General features: G+C 35.0%; 2 protein-coding genes across 3 annotated transcripts in view; both read right to left on the bottom strand.

Annotated features, from left to right (window-relative positions):
• The window catches only part of LOC144959429 (double-stranded RNA-specific adenosine deaminase-like), a 53200-nt gene extending 36857 nt beyond the window's left edge, over nt 1-16343 (bottom strand). For both annotated transcript variants that reach the window (XR_013642624.1, XM_078892012.1), the window contains exons 1-4: nt 16013-16343; nt 11984-12101; nt 4000-4168; nt 2162-2197 (exon numbers count right to left, since the gene is read on the bottom strand). Coding sequence is in view for 1 of the 2 variants with exons in the window: in XM_078892012.1 (XP_078748138.1) it covers nt 2162-2197; nt 4000-4168; nt 11984-12093 (315 nt within the window). In the remaining variant the exon portion in view is untranslated. The remainder of the gene's footprint in view (nt 1-2161; nt 2198-3999; nt 4169-11983; nt 12102-16012) is intronic.
• Nucleotides 1-17500, bottom strand: part of LOC144960167 (uncharacterized) — a 289349-nt gene that overhangs the window by 40104 nt on the left and 231745 nt on the right. The window lies entirely within an intron of this gene.

Raw genomic sequence — 17500 nt, 5'->3', positions numbered from 1 at the left:
CAGAGAGTACCGCTGACCGATGGGTAAATAGTGGTTGTGTAACCCAAAAGCCCTGCCGTCTCGACTGCAAGGTCTTGTATGTAATAGTTGCGTCACCATCTCAAGGCTCAGGAATTAATTAGTGAGCTGATTCAAACAATGTGGGTTTCAAATTTATCGTATACGTAATCATTTGGAAGCTACAGAGAAAGGTGTTTTTGTGTAATCCCTTTCACACACACACACACGCGCGCGCACACACACACACACACACACACACACAAACATATACAAACAATACACATCCCTGGTCATCTATTGCCTATATTATTAATGTTAATATATACATCCCATGCTGATTGTCACTACCCCCCACCCCCCCCCCCCCAACCATTTCCACCATCCAAGTACCAGCGGCCTTTTCTCTTTGATTTCGTATCATGGTCTACCCGAAGCCCAACACCTCGATCGTTTGTGGGTCAACCCCCCCCCTCCCCCCACCTTCCCCCGTAATCAATTTATAATTTTCTCTCTGTATAGAGCGCCACATGCACAATTATATACTATTGAATGACACTGACCTTGCCCCTCCCCTAACACAAGCCAACAGCAACCCAAGCTATCCTCTATCACGTGACCTTAGATCCGATGCTGCATACTGCATACCGCTTGAGAGTCTTCACTATCCAGATCTCGTTCATGGTCACGTGAGAAGGCTATATCCGTTCGGGTTCGGCGTTCGGGTTCGGCGTTCGACCCGATTTCGTTAAAAGCCTATTGTTTATTCAGCTCCCATACCAGATGTTTGAACGCTTACCGCGGGAAAAAAGTTTTTGAATCCATCCTGACGCAAAAGCTACAAAACACACGGAAAGAACTTGATTTGAGTTTGAGAAGGAATGTATTCTTTAAGTTTATATTTTCATGAGCTATTGAAAGTGGCAAAGACAAAGAATATCACAATAACGCATTGACGATTTTTAGAAATATTTTTTTACGACGTTCAGGACATGACATTAGCTGATTTTAATAATCTGGCCACCGGAGGGACGATCTGCAATTGACCTCATTCACCATTTCAACGTAGTAACTATTTTGAGCCCCTCTATCGACTTCTTGAATTCATGAGGCCAAGTCACAAACAACACAAACGTTTACTGGCGAGCTGACCGTTAAGCTTATGAGCTCTATTTTCAACACAAACATAATCTGTTCCCGCAGTTTTTCGCGGCCGCAAATTTCACCCTTGACCGCAAAAAGCCGCAATTTTTATTTGGCCGCAAAAAGCCGCAATTTTCGCCGTTTTAAGGCTAAATTGACGATTTTTTGTTAAAAAAACAAACAAACAAAAGCTATGAAAAATTGTGAAAGGACGGCGACTTTCAATGCTAATTCCAAAATTGGCACTTAGTTTTCATATGATTATGATTTTTCATGATTGTTTCCATTTTTTTTTCATTCAAAAACCCATTAGGCCTATATTGACATATAAAACAATAATAATAATGCTCAAAATTAGATAGTAAGTAGAGAATACAAATTTAATGTGCCCCCATTGGAAAATGGATTTTGTTTCTCTTTCCTTGTGAATAGTTATTTTTTTTCCCTCTCCTTAATTAGTTTTTCAAATTATGAATTTTTTATGCGATTGTTCACTTTGATTTCCCAAATTTTAAGAAGCTAAATAGTTAATAAAATATTTTGATTACTTCCTTCTTTTTTTACTTACTTACCTACTACTACTACTATTATTATTATTATTATTATTATTATTATTATTATTATTATTATTATTATTATTATTATTATTATTATTATTATTATTATTATTATTATTATTATTATTATTATCATTTCAAACCATTCAAAATATAAATAAATTAATTCATGTTGACATGTTGTGACATCAATATTCTACAAAATGCCCTATTTGTATCAATTTTTTACCGTACATGTTGTTTTAATATTTTGATTTTTGTAAAACTAGCGGAAAAGTTTTGGCAAATTTTTGGCAAATTTTGCTATTTTGATGGCAAATTTTACCATTTTTTATGACAAATTTTGGCAAATTTTGGCGTTTGAAATGGCAAAAAACCGCGGGGACAGATTAATATTATTAATATTTTCATTATGATTACCATCCTCATATTAATACCAATGAGATAAGAAAAAGAGAACTTACCTGATCAGCTAAATTTCCTGATTTAAGGATGCTGAGCTGTAATATACATTAAAAAAAAAGAATCCAAACACTAAAGCAACAAAAATCACTTTATTATTAAGGCAGTTGTTTTGAAACCTAGCCTATAGACCAAATCAGTGGAAAATATCGCTTTCTTTGGCGACATGTATAATACATAGGGAGCGTTCACATATTATGTCAACACTTTGGGGGGGAGGGGGGGGGGTCTGCCAAATGTTGATATGTTGACATGGGGGAGGGGGGGGGGGGGGTTCATACCCAAGATTATGTCATCAAAAATTTGGTTATACAAATAGAATAAAAACACACCCAAGAAAAACACTGTAAAAGTTGAAGCGGATTAGTAAGATATATGTTATTATTCGGATAGGACATCAGTCTTCACAAATTACTTTTTACCAGATCAGGTGATCCACCTACACCTATTCACTGCTGGGTGGACAGGGGGCCCCCGAAAAAAAAATGTGGCTGCGATGGGAATCAACTTGAGTTGTCAGGTCTTCAGCAACGCTCTAACAACTGAACTACCCTAAACATGTCTACATCTTCAAAATGGACTTTTTTTTTTGTTAACATCGTGTAATGCTGGCTACCAGTATTGAACAGAGACAAAGAGGTATATATCAAATTTCACACCTTTTGGCACTCAGTTGTTTTTACCTCTTTTCCTCTGTTCAATAGCCACCATCACATCACTTTCACGAAAAATAGTCCATTTTGATGATGTCATCATATTGGGGGGGGGGGGGGGGGGTCAAGTCAATGATGACAATTGATGACATGGGGGGGGGGGGGGAGGGGGGGGGTCTAAAAATGCCAATTTTTTGTTGACATAATATGTGAACGCTCCCATAGGCAATGGTGTTTGTTGTATGTTTACTTGTTGTGGTGAAGTGCTGTATAAATAAATGCCTATGCATACTCTCTCTCTCTCTCTCTCTCTCTCTCTCTCTCTCTCTCTCTCTCTCTCTCTCTTTCTCTCTCTACAGTGGAAGAAGATTTCTTTCTTCTCGTCTACTGAGATGAAAGTGTGACCCACGTATTAAGCGAGCATTATATTAGGATGAAACAAATAAATCAAGAAAACAAGAGTTAATTTTAAAAAATTGCCATCTCTCTATAAAAGACAAAACCTTAAAACCTTAAATAGAAGGGGAAAGAAATAAGCGCATAAATAATTAAAATGAGAAAAAAAAGTAAAAGAAGATAGAAAAAAAATTAGAGAAACATCTTCCATCAGAATTGTACTTATACTTATAAACACATATTTTGACGAGCAAACCTCATTAGACCCTTAGGCAAACAAAGTCCCATGGATTAAGATTCTTTAGTAGGAATAGTTAGAGGGGCACACATCTTGAGCAGGGAAACACTCATTCGATTAGATATCCCCATTGGAATTACGAAAAAACAAAAAAAACAAAAAAACCCACAAAACAAAAACAAACAAAAATATAAAAACAAACCCGACTTTAATATGGCTAAAAAAACTTGCAAAAAAAAAAAACAAACAAAACAAAACAAGAAACAAACAAACCAACCCCCCCCCCCCCTCCCCAAGAACAACGAACAAACTAAAACATAACAACAACTACCTTTACCTTCATCAAATCTCAAAGAGCAGCAAATAGCAGAGCTGATGTTTCCTAATCTTTACTTTAAAAACTAGTTTTAATTTTAACACAGAAAAGGCAGGTGTTGTGGATAATATTAATATTTAAAATATAATTACTGCGTTTTCCCAAATACATTGTTCTATTTAATTCTACTAATAATCCTTGTAGGTGCGATTTAGACAAATATAAATAAAGGTTTACCTCAAAGACCGTGTGCAACTTTGTCTTGGCTTTCATAAACAGTTTTTCTAAAGCTTTAATCACTGTTTCTTTCTCAACTTGCGCTAATGATTCTGTATTTACATTCAAATGGCGAGTGACAATAAGTTCCTTGTCAAAAAATACTCTCACAGTGGTCTTCTTTTTTGATCTAAAAAAATACAACAAACAAATAAACACAAATATTTAGTGACCTACTTTTATAAATTTATAGCAGGTTCAATAGGTTATGAACATTCTGAAATACAAATATATTGGGTCCATTTGACCCCGATTTACATTGCATTCCAGCTTGTAATCTGCATGTTATCTATCTTTCTTTTATAAGGTACCACAAGAAACGATTTATAAGCATTTAAAATGGAATGTTCTTATCATATTCATAAAGTATTATAATAGTCATGGAAAACATTTTTTAAATTTCGAAATCTAAAGAAAATGAAAGTAAATTCATTTTTCAAGAACTTAGGATGTTTTGCTTGCCAATCGATCTAAGAAGATGTTCCAACTTTGACGTCAGGTACCTCAACACCGAAGAGATTTATATATTTATGATATGTACATAATTTAAAAGCATAGTGACTAAAAAATAAAGATAAGATTTGAATCTTACACGTTTTTTTTTCAAAAGTCTGCAATCGGTCGAAATCCCAAAACAATACTCGAGAAAGTAAATGTTTTGGTCACCGTATGCATGACGTGATGGCATATTCGGTATATGCTAGATAAACTAAATGTAATAGTCATACCACATAATGTGTTATTCACGACGACGGGTCGATAGGTACAATTTTTTAAAGGACATTTTCTTCCAATGGTCTTTGCAAAATATAGAAGTGAATGAACATCAGGGTCCGTTTTCATGAACGAGGACTAGATTTAGTAATTTACTTGTCTAGTAAATGATTAACTAGTCTTAAGTCCAAGCGAATGTTTAAAAAATAGGATTTCATGAACGCTTTCTAGTCTCGGACGAGCTAGTCACTTGCCTAGAATTGGGCGTTGTAAGGACGGTGGCAAATTCGGCTATTTTGTTCGGGTAACATCAACTCTCTACTTCATGAAGATAGGAAAGATAGACACGCCTTCATACTTACAACTCAAAAGATTTCCAAGATGGAAATTAATAACACACGTGATATTGACTGTCGACTGTTATAGACTGCAATAATGTCCATCGTCGACTGTCATTTCTATATTTAGAACAATGGCAGTTTCACCGAGACAACCCAACACCGAGTTTGAAACTCAAAGAAATTGAACCAAAACAACAAATAATTACACAAAAGGAGTTCATTAATTCAGTCAATTGCAATACCAACAGAATAACTTTTGTCTCCACCATACTTTATAATAATTTTGTTTGGTTGTTCTTTGACGCAAAACCTTCGATTTCGCAGTCTCTTGTTCACTCTCATTGAGAGTCTCAACTCCAAGCCGATATGAGTAGACTCTACTTTCTACGATCTGCACTTATCTTATAGTTTTTTAAAGCCAGTGTCAGTGGCAAGAGGACACTTTTTGCCTCTGTCATTCGTAACCGACGTATTTTCTTTCCGAAGCGAAGCGGACTCAATCTAAAAATAGCTGCTATCTTGCTGATGTTATGACGTCACCTAATAACTAGACTCGAGACTAAATAATGACGTCTTACTTCGGCAAATGACTAAAACTTAGTCCGAAGTTGCCGTGATTTTAGCCCCGGATTTGCTTAGTCAGCTCACATGAAATCCAGTTTTTTTAAAGTCATTCAAAGATAGTCAGAGACTAAGCACTAGTCCGCGTTCATGAAAACGGCTCCAGGAAACTCGCAATTTTGTGCATTGTCATAAAATATACTGAGCGTCAGTTTATAACTACTAATAATAATAGATCTTTATTGTCCATAAATATGGCAATTTGTCATTTAGTTACACTTGTTATAACGTTATATGAATAATTATCAGCCCATAATTTTATTACTCAGTGGCATAATTCATACACCATTGGAGAATTCCAGGTATAAAACACGAATTTGAAAAGTATACCATCCATACCTGTCTACCCAAATGGGCCCGGTTGAAATACATCTAAAATTTTAGAGAGTGCAAATCTAAGCGCAAATGCACAAAATTGAAGAAAGCTAAACTCTTCTCATTGTGTTTGTTTTTCCCCCTCTTTTCTTCCTTTTTTTCTTGGATCAGATGTAATTCATTTGAACATGACCATGTACAAGAATATGCTGTGCAAAGTGGCTACACTAATACAAGAACTAAATGTTTCATTGGTGCCTGAGTAAAACAAGGTGACACTAACAATAACAATTCATCTTGCGAAATCCCAGGTTTGAGAGTTTTTGTTTTGTTGCCAAGATGAGGGTCATTTAAATCCATCGATATTTGATGGACGAGTTTTCAGGCCAAATTTTAAAATATGGGTTTTTCCAGAGTACGACAGAACAGACCCGCCATACAGCTCAAGACCTCTTTCATTCATTTAGCAGTGTAAAGATTACCTACTTGGCGCCAATATTCTTTCCAGTCTGTCAGAAAACGATTACTGTAAATGTCTATTTAGATATGCTAGAATTTTATGCTGCATCCCATCTTCATGGATATCAGCCATATACTTTTTCGGTAAGACAATGTTACTTCACCTTGGAGACAGGCCATTCACAAATTTCTAAACAGTATGTATCCGTTTCCAGACAGATGGATTGGGAAATGTGGGTTTGATTGTCTGGCTGATTGGCTCAACGAACATTATTCCGTATGACTTTTTCCTTTGGCCTACATCAGAGACATTGTTAATTCAGCTCCCATACCAGATGTTTGTACGCTTACCGCGGGAAAAAAGTTGTTATAGAATCCATCCTGCCACAAAAGCTACAAAACACACGGAAAGAACTTGATTTGAGTTTGAGAAGGAATGCATTCTTTAACTCTCTCCTTACCGGTGATTTAAAGTATTTTCCCAAAAATGACAGGCTTACCCAGCAGAAAAATTGATTTTTTAGACTCAAACAATCTCTCTACAAATCAATTTTATGTTCTTATTAATTAAACAAAGATCATTCTTCAGTTTGTGATGTACAAAATACATCTGAATCAGAAAACTGTATATTATTTTTGTGTTGTAACAAATGTGACGATTTTGATGTAGGTGGTAAGGAGAGGGTTAAGTTTATATTTTCATGAGCTATTGAAAATGGCAAAGACAAAGACTATCACATTAACGCATTGACGATTGTTAGAAATACTTTTTTAAAGACGTTCAGCACATTACATTAGCTGATTTTAATAACCTGGCCACGGGAGGGACGATCTGCAATTGACGCCATTCACCATTTTCAACGTGGTAACTATTTTGAGCCCCTCTTGCGACTTCTTACTTCTTGAGGTCATGAGGCCCAGTCACAAACACTACAAACGTTTACTGGCGATCTGACCGTTAAGCTTATGAATTATGAGCTCTATTTTCAACACAAACATAATATAAGACAGCGACGATTGATAAATTAAGTAAGTGCGATATTGGGTGAATATTGATTCAGATAAGTGACTGGGGCAGACCCTGATGTAGATAATAATAAGAAATGAATTGAGTAGAAAAGTGCCAGAAGACATTAGAGAATTAAAACTCTTGCGGCGATGAGGAGTCAAACCCACAACTCTACTATTACGGCACCTCCGCCTGGCCACAAGAGGAGGTTCCAATAGCTCAGTAGAGTACTTGCTTCACATGCAAAGGGGTCACGGGTCCAGTCGAGGTTTTTTCTGTCCAACCAGCAGTGATTGGGTAGCTGGTTCTCTTGCCATAGACTAGCGTCCATCCAAAGGATAGCAAGCAATTTCTATCATCGGTTTTACTCTGTAGAACCCGGGATAAACTAGCTCGACGGACTTAATGGCTCTGAAGGACTACATTTTTTTTGTCGATGATGGCAATTTTTCATTTGGTTTCAGCATGCACATGTAGTAGTTTCGTATGGCTACAACTCCACGTTGTTTCGCTTCACCCAATCCGCGAAAGCACTGTCCGCCTCATGAACCATTTGGTAGCCGCCTGGGGGTGCTGTTGCGGGGCACTTCAAAATGATGTGGTCCATGTCTTGGCAAGGGTCATCGCATGCTGGGCATTTTGGAGATGATGCATAACCCCATCGATGCAAGTCTGAGGCTGTTCTCCCATGCCTAGATCTTATTCTGTTGCATGTTGACCATTCTTTTTTGGTAAGAGTATGGAAACCAGGCAGTGGTATGTTCGTTGGTTCTTCAATAATTTCACTATCCTTTGGTGGTTTTTGTTTCCATTCCTCTCGCCAGGCCTCCTCTAGGTCGAAATTGTCATTTCTGGTATTGTAATAGGGTTTCCTTGATTTGAGGCGAGCTGTTTTAGGGGCCGACTCTATTATTTCTTTGAGTGGAGTCAGAATTGAGGTATTTCCCGACGTTTGAACTGTTTTTGACATGCTGATTCTCGACGTAGGTGAGGTGGGGCGATTGCGCTCATAACAGGGAGCCATGGGGTTGGTGTTGATTTGAGGGTGCCTGAGACGGTTCTCATTGTGTCGTTTAGTAGAGTGTCTATTTTGTGTGTTTGAGAGGATCTGGACCATACTGGAGCACAATACTCTGCGACACTGTACGAGCGAGCAAGTGATGATGTCCTTAGAACTGACGGAGTTGCACCCCAAGATGTTCTAGCAATTTTTCTTACGATTCCGTTTAGTTTACGTAGTTTATTGGCTGTATTTTCTAGATGTTGTTTGTATGACAGTGTTCGATCTAAAGTCACTCCAAGGTACTTAGGATTTGAGTCGTATGGGAGGATGGAATTTTTAACGTTTATGGCAAGTTTTTGGTTTGCCTTGTGATTACCGAGATGGAAAAGCGTGCTCACTGTCTTTGTAGTATTCATTTTTAGATACCATTTTTCAAAGAAAGATTAGAGTTGGATGGTATCGTGTGCCAAAGTTGATTCGATATTTTTTATATTTGTAGATTGATGAGCCAATGCAAAGTCATCTGCGTAACCTAATGTCAGGGAGTCAGTCTTTGGCATATCATGTATGTACATGTTGAACAGCGTAGGGGCGAGTACAGATCCTTGAGGAACGGCGTTTTTTATTGTTCTTTTCTTACTGGTCCTATTTCCTAAACAAACATGGTAGGTTCTTGTTCCTGACATTTTGTTCAATAGTTTGAGGGTTGTTCTGCAGGTTATGTATTTAGAGAGTTTGTGCATTAGACCATCATGCCACACGGTGTCGTAAGCAGCTAACAGATCAATAAAAACAGCTCCCGTTTTTAGTTTTCTTTCGTAGCCAGCTTCTATAAATGTTGTTAGAGCTAAGGCTTGTTCTGTGGCGTCACGTCCAGATCTAAAAACTGCCTGTTCAATGGGGATAAATGGGTTGAGATAGGGCATTATTCTCGTTAGTATTATGCGTTCGAGGAGTTCAAAGAAGCAGCATAATAAAGATATGGGGCGGTAGCTGGAGGGGTCATTGGGGGTCTTACTAGGCTTCCGGATTGCTAATATTTTTGCTTCTTTCCAGGTTTGTGGGTATTTCGAGGTGTTTATTACATCTGAGACTGAAGATGCTAACCAAGAAGTAGCTTTAGGGCCCAGATGTCTTATCATGTCTGGAAAAATTCCGTCTACTCCAGCCGCTTTCCCAGCTTTTATTTGTTTGATGGCAGTTTTGATCTCCTGATTGTTGACGGGTATGGCTGAGAAGCCTGTTTCGAGGCAAGATTTGTATTGTCGTTGGTAATCTCGCCTAATTTCTTTTTCAAAAGTATGTTTTGATTTGTGTACACTTCGCTGTTTGATTTGTTTGGCAATTGTTTCAACGTTGATTGGAGGTGCTTGGGTAGTTTTAGGGTGTTAGTCTGGATCAAGTTTTTTAAGTAGGTTCCAAGCTTGTCTACTGGACTGTTTAAAATCAAGTGATTCTATTGTTTCTTTCCATTTGTTGCATCTCCCTTCTTGGAGTGATTGGAGGAGCGCGTCAGCGGTGTCAGGATCATGTGTTTCTTCATACTTTTCAAGGAGTGCTTGGCTAGTGTCAGACCAACATGGGATATATGTAGACCGATGACCACGTGGGATATATTTTTTAGCACTTGTTAGTATCAATTTAGTGAATCTTTTAAAACGATTGGTTTGGTGGTATTCTTACACATACTTTTTCTATATACTCAGTGTATTCGTTCCATTTAGCTTTTTGAAAGTTCCACCTGGGTTTTGGTAGCGAGGGAGTTAATGGAATGATAAGACCAATGGTGATGAGGACTGGTCTGTGTTGACTTTTAGGAAAGTGGGGTAAGATTTCACGGTTTGAATGGAGGGGGTTATCGTTGTCATCCTTAGAGACGAACGTAAAGTCCGTTGAGTAGTCTTTTTGCCATCTGCTGGCGGAGAAAAAGGTACCCTTTTCCCTGGGGTTGAAAAGAAGATGGGCATTGTTTTGTGAAGCCCAGGTGCTTAATTGTTCGCCCGCATTGTTGTTTGTTTTGTAACCCCAATCTGAGTGGCGGCTATTAAAATGTCCGGTGATTACAGTGGGGTGAGATATTTTGGGAAGTGCAGGAGAAGACCAATTTTCTTGAGGTGGTTTGTAGATGTTAATCAAAGTAGTTTCCCCAAATTTCACAATGGTTTGATGAATATTGTTTTCAGTTTTGGACAAATGTATTACGGTGGTTAGGTGTGGATGTTTAGAGAACACCATTGTTCCATATTGTTCATGGTATATTATATCAACAAGCGAATAGTTTGGAATACAAAATCTTGATGGGTTACTTTTACTTCCTACATGCGTTTCTTGTAGAAAGAGTATATAAATGTTATTTGTTGATCATAATTTTGCTAGATATTCACATTTGGCCATAGAGAGTCCTCCAACATTCAGGGAGATAAGGTTTGTTGTCGGCCCAATATTAATGTGAGAGCCAGCTTGGCTCTGAGATGGGTTGCAGGCCTTTTTTATCCTGGGCGACGTCCGAGCCAGTATGATAATCATTTCTTGAGCTATTCATTGAAGTGGAGTTGTGGATCCGGGAGTACGATGAGTCAGAGATCGAAGTTCGGATGCCGGTTGTGGATCACTCTAAGTGCACATAAAACACAACGACGTGTATGAAAAAACACGCGCAAATCCACACACACACACACACACACACACACACACACACACACACACACACATATATATATATATATATATATATATATATATATATATATATATATGTATGCATGTGCAATATATATATATATATATATATATATATATATATATATATATATATATATATATATATATATATTACACATACATACATACATACATACAACATACATACATACATACATACATACATACATACATACATACTAATACATAGATACATAATACATACATACATACATACATACATACATACATACATACATACATACATACATACATACATACATACATACATACATACATACATACATACATACATACATACATACATACATACATACATACATACATACATACATACATACATACATACATACATACATACATACATACATACATACATACATACATACATACATACATACATACATACATACATACATACATACATATACACGCACACGCACATAGAAACAGAGACCATCTTTATCCTGGATTTAATGAGTCTTTATTTTTTTTTACTCATCTGTCCATCGGAAAGTGATGGTCTTGTAGTAACGTTTAGATCCTGCGGAAAGTACTTTGCGGTTGACAAACGTACTTCATCATGGATCGCAAGCAACGTGAACAAATTTGCAAATATGTAGAGGCACCGTCGCAAGTAATTGTTACTCTTTAACGTTTATGAATTTAAGATAAATTGACTCCATCGGAATTTTTTGTGTTTTGTTCTGTTCCTTCACTTGCAGTGGGTAATAATATTGTTTTAAAAACGTAGGTACAAACTTTTTTATTTTGTTCTTGACTTGTAGCATCTGGGCATATTCTCTGAAGTATCGGACCGGATCTTCAAAAACATAACTTGGCAGCACAGATCTAAGCGTATGATCACTCATCTTCAGTACTGTGAAGAAAAGATTAGGTTAATGATAATGATAAAAGAAATAAATAAATGAATAAATAAATAAATCGACGAATAGATAATTCAATAAATGAATAGTATATAATTAGATAAGTATTGATACTGAAAGAAAGAATAAATAAATATAAATATTATAAACAGATATGTATTATAGGATTTATGGCTTCCACAAGCTTGCCTTGATAATAGTTATAAAACTGATGTTAATACGTTTTCAAAGCCGGGTGACAAAAATGCTTTTTGAAATTCATTATTGGCCATTCAAAGAGATATTATAGCTTATGCATTATTGGTGTATTATTAATACAAATTTATAGCCTAACTCATGGCCTTTACTATGTAGATGCATCCAAAATTTTTTTTCTAATATTCACAATATGCTTTACATTACTAAAATTTGAAGTAACCCTTTTTGGGGTCGTGGATAGTTCATACGGTAGAGTCACGATCTCCCCCCGGCCAGGCGGAGTTGTCGTTCCAGTAAGGTCGCGGCTTCGAGCCCGATCGTCACCGCGAAGTTTTTATTCTCTGTTGTCTTCTGGCACTTTCCTTCTCACTTCATTTCTTGTTATTATCAACAATAGTGCCTGCTCCACTCGCTTTTCTGTTTTACATTTATGTGACTAGAATGTAAAACAAACAAAAAAAACCAACAACAACAAAAAAAAAAAAATGAAATAAAAATCTGCATAATCGAGCAGTTCAGAACTGGAATAATGTAACTTTTCTTAATGCATGACAATTTTATAACTCCTATTGATCGAGACTTACATTTTTAAAGATTTTTTGGGGACTGAACGTATAATATTGTCTTAGTCACTTATTGATTGAATGGAATAATGAGTGGCTGTTTTTAATAATTCTAACGTCTTGTTCTGCTTTAAGGCACTTAAAGGATTTAGTGTTGTTAGTCTATGACATGGTATGTAACTTACTACTTACTCGAGCCCTTGGGCTCCCCATGGAGCTTAGGCCGTCAACTCTCTTCCTCCATTTCACTCGACATGGTACTAGATAAATTTAATTTTGAATTGATTAACTTTAATTAGGAACCACAATGGACGTGATGTTTGTGGCAGAAAAAAACTATATATGTTTGCGCCACGCGTTGGGAAAATGACTATTTTAAAACCGTTTCATTGAACTATAGATACCTCAGCCATCCAAAACCCTACAGAGCTAAATTTAGAATCATCTGAAAGAGAAAGGTTTCAGCTTCATTCATATACCATTTCAACCATAAAAATGGGCATTAAAGGTAAACAAAAATTGTCTTTTGACAAATTTACATCAGCAAAAACATGTCAATAAAAAACAACAAACATAAATTACCCCCCCCCCCCCCACCAAAACTCGACATATTATTGATGTAAAGTTTCAACCAAGACACAACAGAAAAAAATAAATGAAAACAACATGAATATTTTATTAAAATACCGTCATAATTTATGTTTTAGATAGTTTAAAACAATAATAAACACGGTATATAATTTTTTTCAATTGATAACTTGGGTCGGTAAGTGAGTATGCCTTAATGATGGAACAGCCTAAATAAATCTCTAATTTTTCGGTTTTCATTAACCTGTAATTGTCTAGAATGACTTTCCAACCCTGGTTTTTTGTTAGACAAAAGTGTTGATTTTATCAAGTTATTCACATATTTTTTTTGTCTCTTGATGTCTATTTATTGCTAAACAAAAAAAAAAATGCAACCCCCCCCCCCCCAAAAAAAAAAAACCCAAAAAAACATAAATTAAAAAGTTGACGAATTTCTACCATAGATATAGAATGTCAAGAGAGATTTCTCACGGAGTTATTGACTTATATTTACAAAACCATCATGTTTCATACATTTGGCGTTTATATAAATGCAACAATCGGGCTGTGAATGATGGCAATTTTTGGATTTATTGGCTGCAAAGACCACAGAGTAAAAGTTTTTTTTTTAAAGATCAAACTGTTTTCTACTAAACAGCAAATAATATTATACCTCCATTATCTGACTCGTTGGATGTGACTTTCACAGCAAATCCATGAAGACAGCGACAAGAAGTCATTCCTTGAAACATTTGGGAAAATTACATTGTTTACTCAGATACTTTCATATTTGAGGTTTTCTTTTATTTCTACATGGCAATAATTGTCAATTGGAGATTCCAGTAAAATAAAGTTTTCAAAATCATACCAAAATTCTCTCTCTCTCTCTCTCTCTCTCTCTCTCTCTCTCTCTCTCTCTCTCTCTCTCTCTCTCTCTCTCTCTCTCTCTCTCTCTCTATCACTTTCATCGCCCTTTCCAGTTGTGTGTGCCTTCTCATTATAATTTTTTAAACAATCCTTCAGACATTGGCGGTATTTCACAATTTCATTGGAATGGGTAGGATACTGGCTCTTCAAATGAAAGCATCAGTGATGAAGAAATGCCTGATTCTGCTGCAGCCAGATCCAGAAATAGATGCCACTGATCCTGAATCTGAGGTAGATGAAGCTGAAGAAACAATAGAAGTCGGCAACTTCCAAAATACATTGTTTGTGGAGGAATGCAATGCTTGGAATAACAAAATTCCACATAGAGGAAGAATTCTATCAAAGTTCATAAAATCCAAAAGAACCATGTCATGCGTGCAAAGAATATTGAAAAAGCCAGCCTCTGCAGTATTCTTTTTTTTTCTCTAAGAAAATGAAAAGTACTCTTGTGGTGATAAATAGAAGGGACATGTACAAGTGCAAGATGGGAGAATATGGTCAACAAAACAAGAGAAAGAGGAAGAATGTGACAAGGGGAAGATCCGTATAATGTCAAAGAAAAGAAAGACTTGCAGCAGATGTGTAGAATTTATATATTCACAGCATAGCAGAATAATATGTACTTCTCTTGTAATTGAATATGTCCACATGCGATGATCAGTACAAACCACATTTCAGTGATAGTGGAATATTTTTCTTGCCTTTTAATTCATAAAATTTACTATAGCTGAGAATCAGATTAATTTTAATAAGTTTTGCTCTATGTTTTGTTATTGCTTTTTGTTTGTTTGTTCCTATTATCAAATTTTATTTGATGATCCCCTGTATGGTTGGCACATGTTTTTTCTTCGACTCCACACAATTGTAAAAGTGTTGTCCATGTCTGAATTGCAATTACTTCATAAAAACAACAATCATTCTCGGAATGGAGTTGATGATGATGATGATGCTAATAATAATAATAATAATAATAATAATAATAATAATAATAATAATAATAATAATAACAATAATATAATAATAATATCAATAATAATAACAACAAGAACAGCAATAATAATAATAATAATAATAATAATAATAATAATAATAATAATAATAATAATAATAATAATAATAATGATAATAATAAAACTAATGATAATAATAATAATAATAATAATAATAATAATAATAATAATAATAATAATGATAATAATAATAATAATAATAATAATAATAATAATAATAATAATAATAATAATAATAATAATAAAAATAATGATGATAATACTAACAAAAATAATATCAACAACAACAACAATGATAATGATAATAGTAATGATAATAATGATAATGATTATAATGATAGTAATAATAATAATAATAATAATAATAATAATAATAATAATAATAATAATAGTAATAATAATAATAATAATAATAATAATAATAATAATAATAATAATAATAATAATAATAATAATAATAATAATAATAATAAAATGCGTTTAAAAGAGTTTATTTATGCGTAGGTCAATGAATGCATAATAATATAGTAACTACTAAATAAAACAATAACTAAATAAATGATCAGACAAATAAATAATTTTGATGTGATAAATAAGAGAGGAGCTAATTTTACAAAGTTAATTAATCGATTTCCTTACCTTTTCTTTGGTATTTTGGATGGAATGGAATGAGAATGTAGAGCTGCTCTGATGAATGGAAAATTCCTCGTTAAATTGAACGTGCACAATCTAAAGTTCTTATTTATGGACGAACATTTGACGCAGTGAAGAAATGCAATCGAGAAAGAATTATCTGAAGCTCAGACTCGAAACACTCCGAATGTCAATGATAAAATAACATAATAAATTTCGTTTTGCAACTATCAAGTGCGATTCTATGATCTCATTCAATTTGTCCAAGCATGACGGAGAAAACAATTCCAATGTAAATCTGTATTATTTCTTATTTAGAGCTCGGTGATTTCAATGAATTAACTCACTCAATCCTAGATATTTTTATACTTTTCAAAATTGGAAAAAAATGTACGGTATTAAAAATGAGCACGTACATAGATAGTTTTATTCAACTATCACATGCAAAATCTAAAAACATTAGCTTTGATACTACGCCTATAACTTGTCTCAGAAAAATGTAATAAATATGCATGGGGTAAAAGTAACCCGACCGGGTAAACTAAGGATAGTCGGTGTTAGGGTTGAGTGAGTTAAAGCAAAACTAGAAATTTGACCAATTCTTGGAAGCTCAATCTCGTATCATTTGCGATGAAGTTGCGATTTATTAATCGGAAGTGTGAATCAGCAGGTATGGCAGAGAAATTGTGCAAGAAAATGCCGAACAAGTCACACAAAAAATGCCAAATGGTCTAAATAAATTCCAAAACGTATCCAGGCGAACTGAAATTCAGACAAAAACGGAACTAGATCTTATTTTCCATACTTGATACCGTGAGCTAATAATTCCATCCTTTTTTTTTTGTCTTTGCCATTTTGAAGGTGAATTTTTTAATTTTTAATTTTTTTTGGGGGGGGGGGGGGGGTATATTTTGTGATAAAATACACAGATTAGAAAGAAAGCCAAATGTTCCACCCCAAAAGGCTGAAAGAAAGCAAAGTTTTTAAAATGTTGGCATTAAAATTGCCAACATGTTCTGTGTATTGATTACATCAACCTCATATAATTTTTATCGACTCATCGCTAGACTATATCTTGCATAGTTATGCATTTCGTAAATTTTATCTAAAAATATGGATAGATGAAAAAAGCAAAACAAAAACGAATAAATAAAAATAGAAAGATATTACTCACAATATAAATTGGCTATGGAAAAATAAACTACTAGAGAGTACTATAGTTACGTCATGATCCAGCCCCTTCTGCCTCCACCCCTAATGGCTTAAAATTTGCAAGCTTCAATGTGATCTTGAGTTAAAATTGTCAATATGGCATACCGAGTAACACAGATAAGCTTGCCAGGACGTCCTGATTTGTAACTTGCATTACTCGTGACTTCAATTTTGATAAAGATTATCTATTCATTCAAAGATTCATGGTGTAGTTTTGATTCTCCGTTATAGAGGGTTACGATTAATTTAGTGCCTGTTTTGTGTTTAGCGCTTGTTCGCAAC

This window comes from Berghia stephanieae, chromosome 14 (assembly GCF_034508935.2).
Source record: "Berghia stephanieae isolate SIO BIC M18660-M18661 chromosome 14, UCSD_Bste_1.3, whole genome shotgun sequence".
Lineage (NCBI taxonomy): Eukaryota > Metazoa > Mollusca > Gastropoda > Nudibranchia > Aeolidiidae > Berghia > Berghia stephanieae.
This window is presented reverse-complemented; position numbering and strand designations above follow the sequence as displayed.